This window comes from Phasianus colchicus, chromosome 14 (assembly GCF_987193195.1).
Source record: "Phasianus colchicus chromosome 14, bPhaCol1.hap1.1, whole genome shotgun sequence".
Taxonomy (NCBI): Eukaryota; Metazoa; Chordata; class Aves; order Galliformes; family Phasianidae; genus Phasianus; species Phasianus colchicus.
Window position 1 is genome coordinate 3,067,399 of NC_143449.1, and position 17,285 is coordinate 3,084,683.

Genomic DNA, 17,285 nt, shown 5'->3' on the forward strand with positions numbered 1-17,285 from the left:
ACTTTTTTAGATGAAATACTGCTTGTTCATCTCTGTTTTTGTGAAGGGAGAAATTTGCTCATCTTTTTGTAAAAACTAACATGGACAAGACAAATACTACCCTTAGTAGATAGAACCATCTTAGAACCATCTCAGCTAAGGGGGAGGGGAAAGTCTGGTAGTGATTGATGTGGAAGATGGAAATCATAGCCACACCTCTGAAACATGAGATGCTTACATCAGTACCTGCAAGTCTTTATGCATATCTGGGGCTGAGAACTACACAGTTTTTCACAGCTGTTCCAGGAAAAAAAACACAACACTTATTTCAAGACGTTTTTCTGCAACATTAGTGACATCTCCAAATCCACAAACAATGCATAAATGAATCACTGTACTTTCTTTATAGCAGAGTTATTGGTGCAGGCAAAGGAGGAATTCCAGATTTGCTTCTCTGTCCATACTGCAATTATTTTTGATCTGGAAGTAGGAAATCAAAAAGCAGAGGGAAGCACCTGTTCAGGCAGAATAGTACTAGAACTGAAGCCTGATGCTTCTTCTTGTGCTAGGGAGAGAAACTCATTTGGAGTTACTGGTGTGGAAGAATTCTGGTGCACTGTATGACTGAAGCTCCGAAATAACTTCTGGTGCTAAGAGCACTGGGTAAACTAAGCTATATGCCCAAGCAAGCAACCATGGTTAAACTTAGAATACAGAGTCCATTCCATATACTGAATGCTCGAGGCAGTGTGCTCTGCTAGCATAGAAGAAACAGAACATGGATGAACGACACTCATCTTCATCATAAATATTTCAGAGAAATCTCCCCTTCTGCCCTTACCCTTTCCAACACCAACACTGGCATAAATGGAAAATTTCCTAATTCTCACTCTAAAGTGATGGAATTACAGTGTGCTCACAATTCAGATATAGCAGTACACTTCATGGTCTGCAATGAAGACTGTGAGCATACCTAAGAAAAAGTGAATGGACTAACCAGGCCCTCAGGCTGATACAGAAACACAGAACCAGTTCTTGCAGTGTCAGGTGTCTGCAAGCTGTTGTGTCTCTCCAGTTCCACTGGGCATTTGTGCAAGGAGGAAGGAAGGAGCACAGAAACTCACTGCTAAAGCTCGTTAGCAGCACACACAGCACAGCGCTGGCTCTCACCCTTAAATTCTGTGCAGTCTGAACTCTCAGTGTCCCCTCAGTATCTTTATCCACTCCAAGGATGTGTATTATTTTCTGTCTCTAGGCACGTACAGGCAGAAATAGCCATACCTGTGGGATTTGGAAAACAAACCAGCACTTTCTATGACTTCTACAATAGCTTATGCCAAGGTAACAGAATCTAACGAGACCAATGATAGTTTTGATTTTCAAAGCAGTTTTTTATTAGTTTCAGTTTTACATTAGGGAACAATAAAAAAACCACATACATGATGTACAGTACATAGCTTGCATCGTTCCCTGGTTTTAAAGTCATATGTCAAGGTTCAGGCTGTAGAACAGAGTTCACTGCTCTTAAAATTAAAGCAGGCACATACAGTACTATCTTGATGCAGTATTAGTGCAGACTCGTTTGGGCAAATGCAATGGTAGGAGCACCACCTGCCATTAGAATACTGCATGTACCAGTGGAATACTGATATGGAACTGTAATGTTCTGCCCTTCTGTCCCTATTGCGTTGGTTCAGAGACATTACTGGAAAACCATACTTAGTTCAGCAGTTCCCTCCTTGGTATCAAAAGTTAGTGGAAGTATGTAGCTAAAGAAACTCCTCACAAAATGAAACAAAATCCGATATGCATTTTGCATAGTTAAATTTATGCCAGGAAAACCTTGAGTCTCTGGAATTTTTTTTTTCTTGAGCCTTTCAACTTTTGCTTTGAGCTAAAGTTACTCATATCGCTGCCATTCAGTGTTCAGACCACCCATCCATTCCAGATACTTTGGTTACTTTGGTTACTTTCTGTAACATTTCGTAACCTTTCATTCCTCCTACAGCAACATGCTATTCCAGACATCCACTGCCTCCCTTTGGCTACTCCTGTTTATTTTCTTCAGCTTCTCCCTCCTCTTCAGCCACTTACACTCTCATGTTACTCTTTTCAACATCTCCGGGCCCTTTCTCATCCTCACCCATCCTAATTTTCTCTCTGATAAAGAGAAAATACCACGTTCCTGTTACACCCAACTGCCATTATTATTTGAAATACCGCTTCTAAATCCTTTATAAGCATTCACCTCTAAGGTCCTGATTCTTTCCATATTTACAGGTAGTTGTAAACTCAATAATTCAGTGGTTTCACATGCAAAGTGAACAGTGAAAATCCAATCCACTGACTTGAATCAGCTCAGAAGAAAAGGACTAACAGAAGGAAGTGGAATGAGAGATTAAAATCTTAACGCAGTAGCACAGCTTCCTTCTCTTAAGCTCACTTTGTTTATTTCTTGGTGTGGAGCTAAACATTTTCACCCAGTATCCTCTTACTGTCACACTTTGCTGTTACAGTAATATTAAACAAGTTTGATGGCATTTTGCTTTTTTAGCCCCTTGGCACAGGATGGCCTGAATTTCCATTGTTCTCTGCTAAATCCTTTTAAACTAGTGCCTAGGACCAAGAAGATCTGCCCCTTACCTGTTGGCACCAATGTGGGAGGAGGGGAGTAATTCATATGCCTCCCATGTAATGCAGAGGCTGCTGTGATAAGCACACTTTAAAAAATTCTGTCGAGCAGCCTGGGTCACTGATTGCTTATGGCAAGAGCAGTTTTGCAAGCAAGTTTTGCACACCCACTGGGTAGGAAATGAAAGGTGTTCTTTCTTCACAGTTTCTTAGACATTTTATTGGAAGTAAAAGCAAGTAAATTGTATTTCTGATTGATTGTTATTTTTTTTCTTTTCCCTGTAACTTTCATCTTTGTTTCTTTCCTTTTGCTGTTGTTTGTTTTTGGTAAAAGTTGATCAAAATAAGCGCAGAGCTCAGTAGCAAAGAGCCAGGTAAAAAATGAGTCTGTTTCATTCAGTTGTCCCAGGCCCTGGCACAGACACCAGGTAGGAACATCAGAGAGACCTGTTTCATGCAGCTTTGCCCACCACTCGGATTTTAAGTCTGTACATAAGCAGATGACTTGCCTGCATTTAAGTTTACTTTAAGTAGGTAACTGCACGTATACTCTAGCATGGCTTAGGCTTCTCTAAGTTAAAACACTGCAGAGGAAAATACTTCATAAAAACCACTATACATTTTGAGATAAGCTAGTGCTCATGGAAAGTGCTAGGTTAACAACTTTGGAAAGTGCAGTCTTCCGCATAACCAAAGAACACAGACAAGCAGTGGTGCAGGCATCTCCGATCTGCCTGCAGCAGCAGAAGTGCCACTGTGGGGAAGGGCCGATGACTCCCTGCTTTGATTCTGTGCTGCAGTTTTGTACAAGGATAGCAGTTCTGGAGCTGATGGCCGCAGTCTGAGCACCGGTCAGTCACAAACGACTGCTAACACTGCCTTAGCTTGACACGCTGTAAAAAAAATGGCTACCAGTTTTAACAACTTTATTTCTCCCCTTAGTAAATTGTGTATCATCATCCTTGAGGTAGACAACCAGAGATACTCCAATACGCTTTCCCCGCACCTTTCAGTATCACATATTTCAAGTAATAAAACGTCTATTTCCAAACACTGTAGCTATCAATTCCACTTTTGCCTACAGCGTCATCCATACTGTATCATGTCTTGAATAAGCTCTTTTGTCTTACATTTGATGCTTTGCATTCTCAAAGCATATCCGAAAATGAGCTAAATGATGACTGCATCAAACCCTACAATTTAATCACAGAATGTCTGTGTAGTTTTATAGCCAAGTTACATGCCCCTGAGAACAAAGTTTATGCAGAAACACTGGCACTGATAACACTAGTGGATGCAGCTTTATTTTGATGCGATTAGCATAGAAAGCACCTGAAATTATTTATATGTTCTATTTATAATAGATTAACTCTTTGGATATTTTCATAACTATATTCAGAATACATTTGTTAATATCCATTTTGGAAAGATTATATTTACATACAAATACATGAAGACTTGTTGCTAAAAGAGCAAGCAAGAAAGAAAAGATGGTGCCTAATCCTGTGGCTTATGTACACAGGTAGTGCCTTTAAATCAACTCACACGAGTGTGGGTCCCTTGGTTGAGTAAAAGTTCCAAGTTCTGCTCTGTACTGCATATATGATTAAGACAAACTTCTATTTAGACTGTTTTTACAAATACGTTCTACAGTAACTGTGTCTATTGGCTCAGGCTTCCAGCCCTGAGAGAAACACAAAGTCTGTTCCCTGCCTTTTGTAAGATCTACCACGTACGTGGCTGCAGGCAGCTGCCTTTACAGTGCTGCAGGAAAAAACAGCCATTCTCTGCCACAGAACACGATCCCTCTGCACCCTGAACTGCATCAGGCCCCTTCGTGAACATCTGCTCTTCCACTGATGGTAAGACTCAGACAAGCAAGTCTTCATGAAAGGATGAAGACTTGCTTAAAATACGTAACAAGCTAAAAAACAATTCAAAACAGATTCCAATTTGCCATCCAACCTGTGTTTTTGTATCTATATAGAGATGTTGTTGTCTAAAAAAGAGAGATGATAACATTACATTATCTGTAATAAAAGAAACTTGCACTCACCAGAGTACAGGAGCTTGTTATATTGGATACATTCTTCATCAAACTTGCTCTCTCCTAACACTATGAATACAGTCTTTGCTTGCGACATGTTTGAGAAGATGAGCTAAACGTGTTTACAAGACTTTGACAGGAAAATAGAACTCTTTCCAAACTGCAAGAATATGAATTTTGATAATAATGACAAGATTTTTGTAGGTAAAAAGTGCAAATTCATACGTATTACCTCCAAGCATTTTACACAGCTAGCTACAGGGAACTTCAAAGCATCCTTCATTCTGATGTGATTTACCAGTTGAATAGTACATTTTGACCAAGAGTCATAAAGTAAATTTGACTGCTGCCTCCTGATTGTACAGATGCAAAGAACACCTAGAAAGAAGGGGAAAAAAAGGTGGGTTACTGCCAGTTTGCATTTACAACAATGTTTTTACCCATACAGGAAATCTGAGAGAACACCAGAGTCTTAAGTATAGGGATATAGAAATCACAACTCAATTTTGATTCCATGAGGAACTTTTAAAAATGAAACAGGGCTTGTGCTACAGCCAGCATACATCTATGGTATATTTCTACTTGGAAAATCACAAGAACATAGATTAAACAATCTAAGCAATTTGGGGGACTAGTTTTTCTAAACAGGTTTCAGATAGTATTTATCAAGCACTGTAATACCATATGCAAGAAATGCTACTTGATTATCCATACATATTGTAGTGCCTGCAGTATGGGAGAGTGTTTCGTGGCTTTGTTTTGTTGGTGGTGTGTCAGCCTGTTTGGACCCTGATGGCAGTATGCCATTTCAGCAGCACAGGAGGGGCAGTCCTGTCTTTGGGCATTACCAGAGCTGGCTCCCAGCCAGCCCACTGCACTTGCTTTCCCAAGTCTGCCCAGTTTAAACTGTCTGTATTTGCTATCACCTTCAAAATCAGTGAAAGCTATGTTGAGAGCGGTGGTAACACCACTGGACAAAGCGAGGCTGTGTCCACATGTGGAATATCCACAGTGACTGTCCACATTTGCTTTGGTTGGGAAGGTCATGCTAAGGGAAGAAATAACCGACGTAAATAGGCGGTTAAAACATTAAATGGCCTTAGTCTTATAGTTGAGAATTACTTGTTTTTGTTCAATCAACACACTGCAGTCATCTCTGTACCTTGTCATTTCTTTCGCATAGAAATTTTAGCTTCTGCGCTTTCTTGTGCATAAATACTCCTTCCAGATTCCCTGTTTCCACAGAGCGCAGTTCAATCGCCTTCTCTCCCCAGCCCATGACCTGATTAGACTGAAGGTAAGCTATAAGAAGAAAAGAAATTGATTTGGTAAGTTAAAAAATGCCAACAATATACTTGCTTGTTACTATTTGTACACATTCTAATCCCACGTGAGAATTTTTTACAGAGCAGAACCCCAAACACAGCTATAGTCATTCGTGAGAGCTCAATCTACAGCTGGAATACGGCACTAGCTTCAAAAAAGGGATTCGTGCACAAAGACTTTGCTGATATGTTTTGAAGGGCTAAATCCTAGCTTACAATGCAGAGCTTGAAAGGAGACTAGCAGCGGTGCTGTAAAGCCGGAGCTGCTGAGGGTGCAGCAAGGCAAGCCTCTCCCTGGGGATGCTGGCACATTTGTATTTGAAAAGCAATTTTAGACAGAATTTTGAAGTTTTCTAATGGTAAGCTTTCTTAAAATTATTTTTTTCTTTTCTGTAATTCTACTTCTTAGTATTTCTGATGTCTCCATTCTAGCTGTATTATTGCCCTTTGTTTTAACTCCACTATAGAAGAGCAAGCACAGTGCTCCAAGTAACCAAAGGAAGATTCCATCCCCTTCTCTTCAGTTCACTCAAGAGGCTGGAACCTTTCTTTCTTTTTCCTACAAACTTTTTTTTTTTTTGTACTGCAGATTTGAGAAATGAGGGCTACAGGCTGTGAAAATTAGCTATTTAACAGCTGAAAAACTGATTCTTGCCTTGTTTATATCAATACGGATCTGAACATTTCTGTTTGACAACAATATATTACGGATGATTTTTAAGTTTACACAAAATCTCTTGGGAAGAGCAACTGAATTTCAGTTTCTCAGACTTACTTTGGACTCTACTTTTACCTAAAGTATACATCATTATATATTTTAGAATCACAAAAAGTGGGGAGAAAACTGTGAAGGGCATGTTGTACAACCTCCCATTCAGAGCAGGGCTAAACTAGACAAGGTTACTGAGGATCTTGTCCAGTCATGTTTTGAAGGGTATTTATTTCACAAACTCTCTGTGCCCTTGTTGCAGTGCTTTGTGACACATGTGGTTAAACATACCTAACTGGAATTTCTCTTGCTGCAACCTGTGCTCATTTTGTATCTCATCCTTTCACATCACACGTCCAAGAAAAAATTCAGTTACCTTTCTGGACCCATCCATGAGGAAGTTAGGTATGTATTAGGAATGTACATGTGAACTACTGAGTCTGAGGTAGTCTGAAACCTAAATACTTTCGAATCTGAGACTACAGAATCACAGAATGGCCTGGGTTGGAGGGGACCTCAATGATCATGGAGCTCCAATACCCCTGCCACATGCAGGGCCACCAACCTCCACATTTAATACCAGTCCAGGCTGCCCAGGGCCCCATCCAACCTGGCCTTGAACACCTCCAGGGACGGGGCATCCACAGCCTCTCTGGGCAGCTGTTCCAGCACCTCACCACTCTCTCTGTAAAGAATTTCCCCCTGACATCCAACCTAAATCTCCCTTCCCTCAGCTTAAAACCATTTCCCCTTGTCCTGCTGTCACTCACCCTTTCAAAGAGTTGATTCCCCTCCTGTTTGTAGGCTCCCTTTAGGTACTGAAAGGCTGCAATGAGGTCACCCCACAGCCTTCTTCAGGCTCAACAAACCCAGCTCCCTCAGCCTGTCTTCATAGGGGAGGTGCTCCAGTCCCCTGATCATCTTTGTGGCCCTCCTCTCCAACAGCTCCCTACAGACGTAAGGTGCCATTATTTGGTGCCTTTTAGCTATTGTCTTCCCATCATTTGCTTTTGAAGATATTGCACATAATGCAAGAAGATACTCCAGCACTCTGGAAGCATACTGTGTTATTCCCTTTGAATCTGGCAGTCAGATGAGAAATCAGGATAGCACTGAAGGAGTTAACAACACAGATTTCAAATCAGGCACCGTTTCAATGGAAAACCTCTGACTATCGTATGTATTGGCTTCCACGGTACAAAACACATTATTTATGCTCTAGATAGCCAACGCTCAGAAATTATTCTTGCTCAGCTATGAATTGTTTTCTTATTAGTCTGAAATTTGTGGCACTCTGAAATGGTCTAGATGGAATGCGTACAACTGACTGGTTTTTTAGCTTCAGTGGGTAGTGCCTCCCTGTCCTACATTTTTAATGCAAGCAATCTCTGTTTCTTAAAACCTTGCAATAAGGTGGATTTAGACCATGAAAGTGAAGATGATAAAATACAATACATCTGCTGTTTTTTGCAGCCACTGACACTGTGTTAGCATTTTCAAACATAGCTTTTAAATACAGCAGACACACACGCAGTTTGGCCATGATTCTGGAGGGTGGGACATTAAGGGAGGTGTAAACAATTGTATATATCTAATTGTTTTATATACAATATCCAGTGTGAAGATGTTCTGTGGCTACACAGTTTAGTATGTACATCCAACATCAGAGGCCTAATCCACTCGTCATTCTTCTTATCCTTTCTACTTTGTGAAATCTGCACTCAAGTTGTCAGTACCCCGTGTCTGTATCAGCTGCATCAGTGCCCTTGGCAGATCACAGAATCCCAGAATCGTAGGGGTTGGAAGGGACCTCCAGAGATCATCGAGTCCAACCCCCTGCCAAAGCAGGATCCCTACACCAGGTCACACAGGTAGGTGTCCAGGTGGGTCTCGAACATCTCCAGAGAAGGAGACTCCACCACCTCCCTGGGCAGCCTGTTCCAGTGCTCCGTCGCCTCACCTGAAGAAGTTCTTGTGCACATTTGTGTGGAACTTCCTATGCTGCAGTTTCCGGCCATTTCCCCTTGTCCTGTCTCCACACACTGCTGAAAACAGTCTGGCCTCGCCACTTTGCCCCCCACACCTTAGATACTTATAGACCTGGATCAGGTCCCCTCTCAGTCTTCTCTTCTCAAGGCTGAACAGACCCAGATCACTCAGCCTTTCTTCATAGGGGAGATGCTCCAGGCCCACCATCCTTGTGGCTCTCCGCTGGACTCTTTCCAAGAGATCCCTGTCTTTTTTGTACTGAGGAGCCCAGAACTGGACACAGTACTCCAGATGAGGCCTTACCAGGGCAGAGTAGAGGGGGAGGATCACCTCCCTCGACCTGCTGGCCACGCTCTTTTTAATGCACCCCAGAATGCCACTGGCCTTTTTGGCACACTGCTGGCTCATGGCCAACTTTTCATCCACCAGGACACCCAGGTCCCTCTCCGCAGAGCTCCTCTCCAGCAGCTCATCCCCCAACCTGTACCGGATGTCAATTTGATATCATCCTTGCAGCTCTCAGTAACAGCTTAGTCAGGCTATGCTATAACCTCTAGGTCATCCAAGATAGAAGGCCTTGGATATCTGTGTCACTCATTTCTATGGCAGAATCAAGAAGATTTTTTCTCAAATTGCATTTGTAGACATACATGCCAACAGAAAGACCTCACTATACCATTTGTGGGCTTGTCCACACATAAGGACTAGTGTATACATGGAAATTAATTTGGAGGGAAGCAGATTGTGAATTCAAAGTTCAGTGCTGAGTCTTGATATTCTTCCCATGTGAGAGCACTTACCCTAAAATACAAGCGTGTCACGTGGAATCAATTGCCAGCAGATTAGATACTCAGACTAAAGTCTACTTATTCTGGAACAAAAGCTCCTATACTGTAAGCAAGTTTGGAATAGTTATTTTCAGTCCACTTTCCACCTCAACAAGCTTTATATCAAAATATTCTCTGCTTCCAGCTGTTAAAACTGAAGTATGTTTATATTATGGTGCAAGACTGTACTGGTTTCAAGCAATCCTAGGCAGAGTGAACCGCTCATGTCCTTTGGATAGCTCTGCAGAAAAGGCGTACACCAGTTCAGACCAGTGTGCCAACACTGCTTAAACTTCTGGAGCAATGTCAGAGTCTCCCCTGCCTCACTCATGTTACCATGTATGCCAAAGACCAGCAGTTGTGCCCGAGCTATGGTTCTTGTTACATCTATACCAGCATTACTCCCTGGAGATGAAAGAATATACACCATAAACTCAGTTTAGGGAAGTGGGATCAAAATCAGTCTCTTAACATCGTGAAAGCATTAAGATTGCTCTAAAACTGGGGCAAGACCACCTACTTGGTGCTTCCTGTTTACACTGTGTGTTAAGCATTAGGCTGAGGAGAGCCCCCGCTCATGGAAGTGACTGCTTCAAGGGGAAATGGTTGAGGGAGGCAGAAAAGGTGAGAGAAAGAACTGAACCATATTGAAGCCATTAGCTTCTATGAAGTGCTGCTGACGTGAGCTAACGATCTCTTGCTCTCACATCAGTTGCACGAGCAGTCTGAGAAGTGCCCTTTGTATCACAGAGCCAGCCCAAGTACTGCTAGAACCTTACTTCCCTTCTTTAGCTTTTCATTTTTGTTTTTTTTCCCTTTAAAAATCCCTCTGCTGATCTAATGCACTAAATGTGACTCACTGCCCTAAGCAGTTATTACCAATTTATCTGTGCACGAGAGCAAAATCAGGCCAGCTTTTATCAAAATCACAGAAAGTCAGGATTTTCTGATTAGTGTTACAGAAATAGGGCAGGAAAGGACCTAATGCATCTTCTCTTCCAGCCGTCTCTGCACCACACTGGTATCATTTCTGATAGTTGTTTGTCTCACCTGACCTTAAAAACCTCTGGTGGCGGAGACTCCTAAAATTCCCCAGGTAACTGATTTCAAATAAGCCAAGAAATTTGAAATGAACAAACTGAATATGAATTAAAAGATTCTGACCCATTTTGGTATGCCTACGTCATTATATCACATTCCATTTTATGGAGTACAATGATGTACTGAATTCGTTTTTGCAGACAGTCAGCATATGCATATGTGAAATTCAGTGCAAAAAAAAATCTTTCTGAATTTTACTTTTCTACACACATTAGAGAAAATTGCTTCAGGCAAATATGCAGCTGGGCATGAACTTTTAAAGCAGTATGGCCAGTGACTTTGCTGACAGTGAAAGATAGCAGCTATTACAGACCATACAGATCTTAAAACTGAGTCCTTCTTTACTTCTAATGAGTCATTCTTTGGCCCTGCAGTCAAACCCCATGTGCTCTATGAAATCATGACTTCTGTTAAGTCCTTCCTCTTTAGGAAAAGCCAGAAATGTGGGCAGGGTGAAGGGCTGCTTGTTTGTGTGCTGTTTGCTGGAAAAGCTGGGCAGGTGATCTGAGAAACAAAAATAATTCAGCCAGAAGCAGGTATTTTCTGAGCATGAGTTGGACAGCAAGTATTTCAACATCTAAGGATAACTGATAGAGAACTGATACAGTAATACAACCAGTATTTGGTAGCATAGTTTCTCCACATAAAGTCCTTCTTGCTTTTAATATGTACCCAGCAGAGGAAATCAGAACTTCTATTGGTTCCCCACTCTTTTGGAGTACCTGGTTTTGTGCCAGCCCACCAAGACGTGCTGTAAATAATTCATTATTCACACAAAAGGGCAGAAGGTGCTCCCAAATCTTATTAACTTGATGTTTCTTAAACCCTTTTTAAATCTTGTTTTATAGAAAGAAAACACAACAGCTCTATTTATATTTAGCCCTACATATATGAAATGTCTTTCAGATTAAAGGTGGATAGAGTACTTATACAATTTTAATTTCCCAATGGATTTAAGTTTCCTATCTCCAATTTCTTATTAACAGATAGGTCATAGAGGTCCCAATTGGAAGATTGTGAGAGCAACTATATTTAGTTTCCCTGCCCTAAATTGCTCAGTTATAATATGGGGTTTTTATTTATCTATTTAGTAGTCAAGATACACTTAGCCGACTACAGACGTTTTCATTCAAAATAATTAAGCTGAGAACTGGACAAGGAGCCATCTGTTTACTCAGCTCTCCTAACCTTACCATCTTAAACCCTGCATCAAGCTCACCCTCTCCTATCTCAGTAGGATGTTTTACTGCACCCATCCTATCTACCTGTGCCCAGATGGGATGCCTTCCCTTCTGCTGTCTCCTCCAACAATTCACGTGCAAGACACCTAATACAGTAAAATTCATCAGGCAGGGTACTACCTCCAGAAATGTGTGCTCCAACCACTATCTGTAGGACTGCCCCAGAATACTGTACCATAAGTGTCTGGGTAATTTTGTACTGATGTCTTTCTGTGCAGATGATTATCGTAGTGATAGAAGACAAATGGCTGCATGAAAGCGTGTAGCGTGCCCAAATAGCACTCTTTCTCTTAAGATGTAACCAATCTTGAGAGACTGAGAATATCATACCTAGGCAGATGCAGACAGAACTCAGAGAAATGAGCTGGCACAGAGGATCACATGCTCAGCTGGCCCAAAGCGGTGACGCTTCACTTCTAGGCAAGTGACTTCTGTAGAAACTTCTGAAGCTTCAGTAGAAACTTCTGAAGCGGAGGCAGTGTGACTCCCAGGCACAAGAATGCTTGACAAACCTGTCTCACATCTCTGTGGGTTTGATGATTCAGTACTTCCAGCAGCACAGGGGACTTAAGCTCCCTCTGGTCCGCTGCTGAGATATTCCTGCAGGCTCTCCAGCTGAAGGGAGAAAGCTCCGAGGGCAGCCAGGGCCCAGTGTCACAAAATGCAGATTTCTAACTAGGAGTCATAAATATATGCATCCATTCTTGCAACATCTCTCTTTCTAGAGCACAATGTAAAAAAGCCCTTTGTTCCTTACGTATCATCTTTGAAACACTTTGGCTAATTATCTAAACAGTGACCAGTTTGATACTTTTATTAAGGCTTAATGAAGTACTTCCCAAAATGAATTTCATCTGTAATTCTTCAGTGCAGCTTTCAGTTATGTTCAGTACTTCTCTTTAGAACTCTTACTCCCCTTCCTGAGTAATTGCTCTTTGATTATTTCTTATGGGATCTAACATTAATTCAGAAGGGGTGTAAAATACAATTTATACATATGACTATTAGATATTCATATGGAAAACAGTGAATTGACTTGATAGATTTTAGTTATGCCCTGCAGCTCCAGATATGGGCTGAGAAGCAGATAAAGGCAAATCTGGAGGAAGGAAATACTGTACAGTTAGCTCATGACTTGATACCTCATTCCTGGAAGTGAAGCAGTTTTGCTGCTGAGTTTTATTCTAACAGTGCAAAACCAACGAGTTCTCTTGTAGCAGTCTGTGTTCCAGTGGTGGCTTTCATGCTCCCACTGCTGTTGAAAACTCTCCACAAATGACAGACCTTCTATTTACTCAAGGGTGTTACTCTACTGATTGTAATGGGCTTTTCCTAAAATTACCCAGCCAGAATTGGAAGGAGAAAAGTGAACATTCTTGATGTTTCACTACAGCATCCAGTTCCTGGCAAGCTAATAATTTACTTTTGAACAGTCTAAATGTCTCAGGCTTTGTTGTTTGTTTGTATGTTTGTTTTAAGATACAGGAGAACTGGAGTGAGCCAGAAGATAAATTAAAAGCCACAAATAATAAAAACAAAAATCTGCTTGTGTTGTTCTTGTTTTTCCTCACACTGATAAGGGGAAGCCCTCTGGGGAAAGTGAAGCAAACTGCTGTCCTGGCTGCAATTACAGTGAGAACCTCCTCCTCCAGAGTCACTGGAAATGGAGAGATTGAGAATCTCTTAGAAATACCATGTGATAAAATCAAGGGGCCATTTGACAGCCGTTACAAAACTTTTCAATAACCCACCTTTCTACAGTTGTGAATTTTTACATAAAGTGCTATGGGCTGTGACATGAGCCCCTTTCTGTATCTGATTCACATAACTCTCTGTGAAAACTTGTGGTAGGCTGCACCTCAGCCAAGCCTGGCTGCATAGCACAGGTATGATGCAATAAGCAGTGTGACAAGAGTACAAACGAGCAGACCCTACTGCTGTCACTGGCTGTCTCAGCATAAACACACCTAAATCTCTTTACTCCTCAGATACCTGGTTTACTCAGAAGTTGCTTTATGTGCCATATAACCACTTCGCTATAGACAGAACCTCATAAAGAAGTCAGGTTTCATGCAGCAGAATCTTACACTTAATAAAGTGCTGTTTTTCATACGTACCTACAGACGCTGGCATTTCTCCCCACTGCAGAACTGTTTCCTTTGTGAAATGCCCATATATATCAATGTAGATGCCTTCATCTTCGTAGGCGAGAAGAAGTTCCATTCCACTGGTATTCGGGAGGATGATAATGGCATGTGGGCGAATAGTTCCCTGGATCTAGGATCATATGTTACTATGATTGATATCAGAAAACAGACTGCAGTTTTAGCGATTACATCAATCTAACTTGCTTGGCAGAGCAATAAAAAGAACTAGTTCATGGAAAGTGAAAGAGACCTGTTTTCAGAAAAGCTGTACAGTTTGCTGGTTAGCCTCTGAAACGGGTTTTTTACTCTCCTCCCTCCTTCAGATAGTACAGTACATTTGCAAACAGATCAGTGTTGAATATTTACTTTATTTTTATCAGTATTAATTGGCTTCAAGAAGTCATAGAGCCTCTGAGACACAATAATTCTTACTTATTCATTCAATTTATTCAAAATACTTGCATCATATAAATAGAAGAAAGGTAAAATAAATTTGAATTCAGTTATTTCAGAAGATGGAGGAAGGACAAAAGCACGTTCCAGGAAATCAGTGCTTTCACTTTCCATGCTACTTCCCTATCTCCAAAAAACCTGTAAATATAACAATATTTACATCAAGCTGAAAAGTTACCTGGACCTTTCAAACACAAGCTGCTCTACATCCTTCACTTCCAACATTCTTCACTACCAATAGTTCCTTCTTTAAATGCTGCTCAGTATATGTATTCTGCATGCCACAAGAAACAGTGCGTGTCACTCACACCAAGTGTTTTAACAGCTGTTGGATGCACCAGGGTCTCTCCCACAAGCCGATGCACGTCCCAGGTGAGAAAACAAATGGCTAAGCATACAGCTATGAAGGTGGGGGTTTATGAAAGCATTTTTGAAAGAAAACAAGGAGAGCCTTCAAATCAGTAAGAAAGCAACTCTGTTTTTTAAAGCACTACTCAAAACAGGATGTTAATTACATAGAAAATTAAACCACTGCAATGATTTTTTTTTTTTTTTAATAGGAAGCAAACGACTGAAGTTTCAACATCATTTTCACAAGTCAGCAACACAAAGATCTGTTTTTCTGCAAGCACATACAGTTAGACATGCCGTAAGGGCACAAAGAACAGTAAAGAAGCACTGAAGCTGTACTTGCCAAACTGAACACACTCAGGCCAACCACTTGACTCCGTGCCTCCGCAACAACTATCCGTAACACTAGAACGGGTATCCAGAGTCGCAGAGCAATTTTAATGCGTTGCCTTGGTACTTGCATGAGCGATCAGAGCAGGTAAGAGATGGAGAAAGAGGTGGGGAACCAGGAAAAGAGGCTACCAGAAAGCAAGAGTATCTGCAGTCAGCCTGCTGAAGTCTGGTCTGCTGCCACCACAAAGCTCCGTGAGAGAATTATCCACTCTACAAGATGCTCTTGGAAATAATAAAACACTGAAAAAGTTAGAGCTACGATAGTAGCAGATTTATTTCAGGTCTAAAATTCTAAAGGGAAAATATATTTTTAGTACACGCTAATTTCTGGATGAAGAGCACACAGGAAGGGAGCCGTTCTGAAAGCTGCCCCACATATTCAGGACACTCACCTGGGAAATCTCTCTCCTCACACACATAATTACACCTGCAGCCTGTTGAAAAGCTGAAGCCTCTAAGAAGCTTTGTTTTTTTCTTTGCCTTTCATATCTCGGGCAATTATGCTGATGATCTTTTTGACAAGTCATTATTCACCTCACTTAGCAACCAACTTGCAGGGTGGCATGCAGGCCTCATGCTTGGATTCATAAACTGATGTGAATTTTCCATGGTTGCGCAGCTAAGAAAGCTTCTAATTGTTGAACGAAATAAACCAGCTAACAAGACAGATAAGCCCCTTAAAAACCAAAAAGCACAAGCTTGTAGCAGATGATTCAGCAAACTGTTCTGAACAGCCAGAAAAGTTACTTTTTAAACTACGAGAACTTTATAAACAATCATCTTCAAAGACAGACAGCAGCCCTCAGGAAGGCAGGTGTGACAGGCCTGGAACTGGCACTTGGCAGGGGATGGCAGGGCGATGGAGTGAGCAGGTGGCTTGCCAGGAAGGCGTGGGTTTTGGTTTGCTTTGAAAACCCTGGGCTGAGGATTGCGTGTGGAATAAAAGGATCCAAAGCACAGGCTGCAACACACAGATCTGGGGTGACATCTCCTCAAACCTCTTGAGTTGCTGGAGGTCTTACTGCCCCAGGATGCAAGTAGGCAATGGCAGCCATTAGCTATCGCTCTGCCCATATAGAGCACTGTTGACTTCAGGGAGCTTTTCAAGCAAGCACAGGAGTTCCCTGGCTGGGAGTCTCCCATCAGACTGAAACCTGCTAGCGTTCTGGATTTAATCCCCATGATTCTGTGGCTTTTGAGATCCAAAACACTGAAATGAACTATCTACAACAGCTGCATACTCATGCAATTTACTTGCACCTGGCTCCTCTACCTACAGGTACTCTTCTGTGCACAGGTAACGTGCAGGTAGTGGGTCAAGATTTAAATACATTGCAACAGTCTTTTTAAACAGGTCAAATTTCAGCTTGTTTCAGTGATAATGTAATCAGCTTGTTATCAAGATGGAAAAGAACACTGGAGATTGTGAAAGTCACCTAATTCGTGGAGATATTATTTTGTCTTTGCATGCTTTAAGGAAGTCCTAAATTTCCAGGATCAATTGATTAAAAATAGTAGTGTCCACACAACAGGTTTTCTGAAATTAAACCATTAAAACTGAGATTCTAAATCTAAGAAAAGCCCTTTAACAGAACTTTACTATTATGAAAGCACGTGAAAAGTTGATTTCTATTGCCTGGTATACAGGAATTATTCTCTTACCCTGTGTTTTGAAATACAGCACACCGCTTAACCAGATTATCAGCAATATACAGCACAAAGCACAGAGGCATTTATGTAATTTCTTGGGGTATCTTACGTGTGTTGGAAGGTAGAGGTCATACACAGATCCAGAGTCCACATCAATAGCGTGAAAGCCTACTAGAGAGCCATAGATCACTTTTAATCTTTGTCCATTTTCAACAGTCAGGTCAACTGACAGTGGTTTGTGATGAAGTGAGGTAAAGGACTGGAAGAAGAAAAAACACAATAAAGCTTTTTGTTACAGATTAACATACATAATCTTAAGAATTTTCAGAACTGAAAAGTCTCCTATTTTTCCTACATTAACACGTTATATTTAAGGAGTTAAGTAAAGATCATTCATTGAGTAGCAAAGAGAGTTGGATAGTTCACTTGTGTTCTGAAAGAA

At 41.2% G+C, this 17,285-nt stretch overlaps 1 protein-coding gene across 3 annotated transcripts in view; it reads right to left on the reverse strand.

The window, feature by feature from the left end:
• Positions 1-1,047: 1,047 nt before the first annotated feature.
• NRK (Nik related kinase) overlaps positions 1,048-17,285 on the reverse strand; it is a 96,226-nt gene continuing 79,988 nt past the window's right edge. For 2 of the 3 annotated variants that reach the window (XM_031602692.2, XM_031602690.2), the window contains 4 exons: positions 16,953-17,102; positions 13,967-14,126; positions 5,820-5,959; positions 1,048-5,035 (listed from right to left, as the gene is read on the reverse strand). In XM_031602692.2, coding sequence (XP_031458552.2) covers positions 4,952-5,035; positions 5,820-5,959; positions 13,967-14,126; positions 16,953-17,102 — 534 coding nt within the window. In that variant the 3' untranslated portion in view covers positions 1,048-4,951. The remainder of the gene's footprint in view (positions 5,036-5,819; positions 5,960-13,966; positions 14,127-16,952; positions 17,103-17,285) is intronic. The other variant, XM_031602691.2, reaches the window with a different exon arrangement.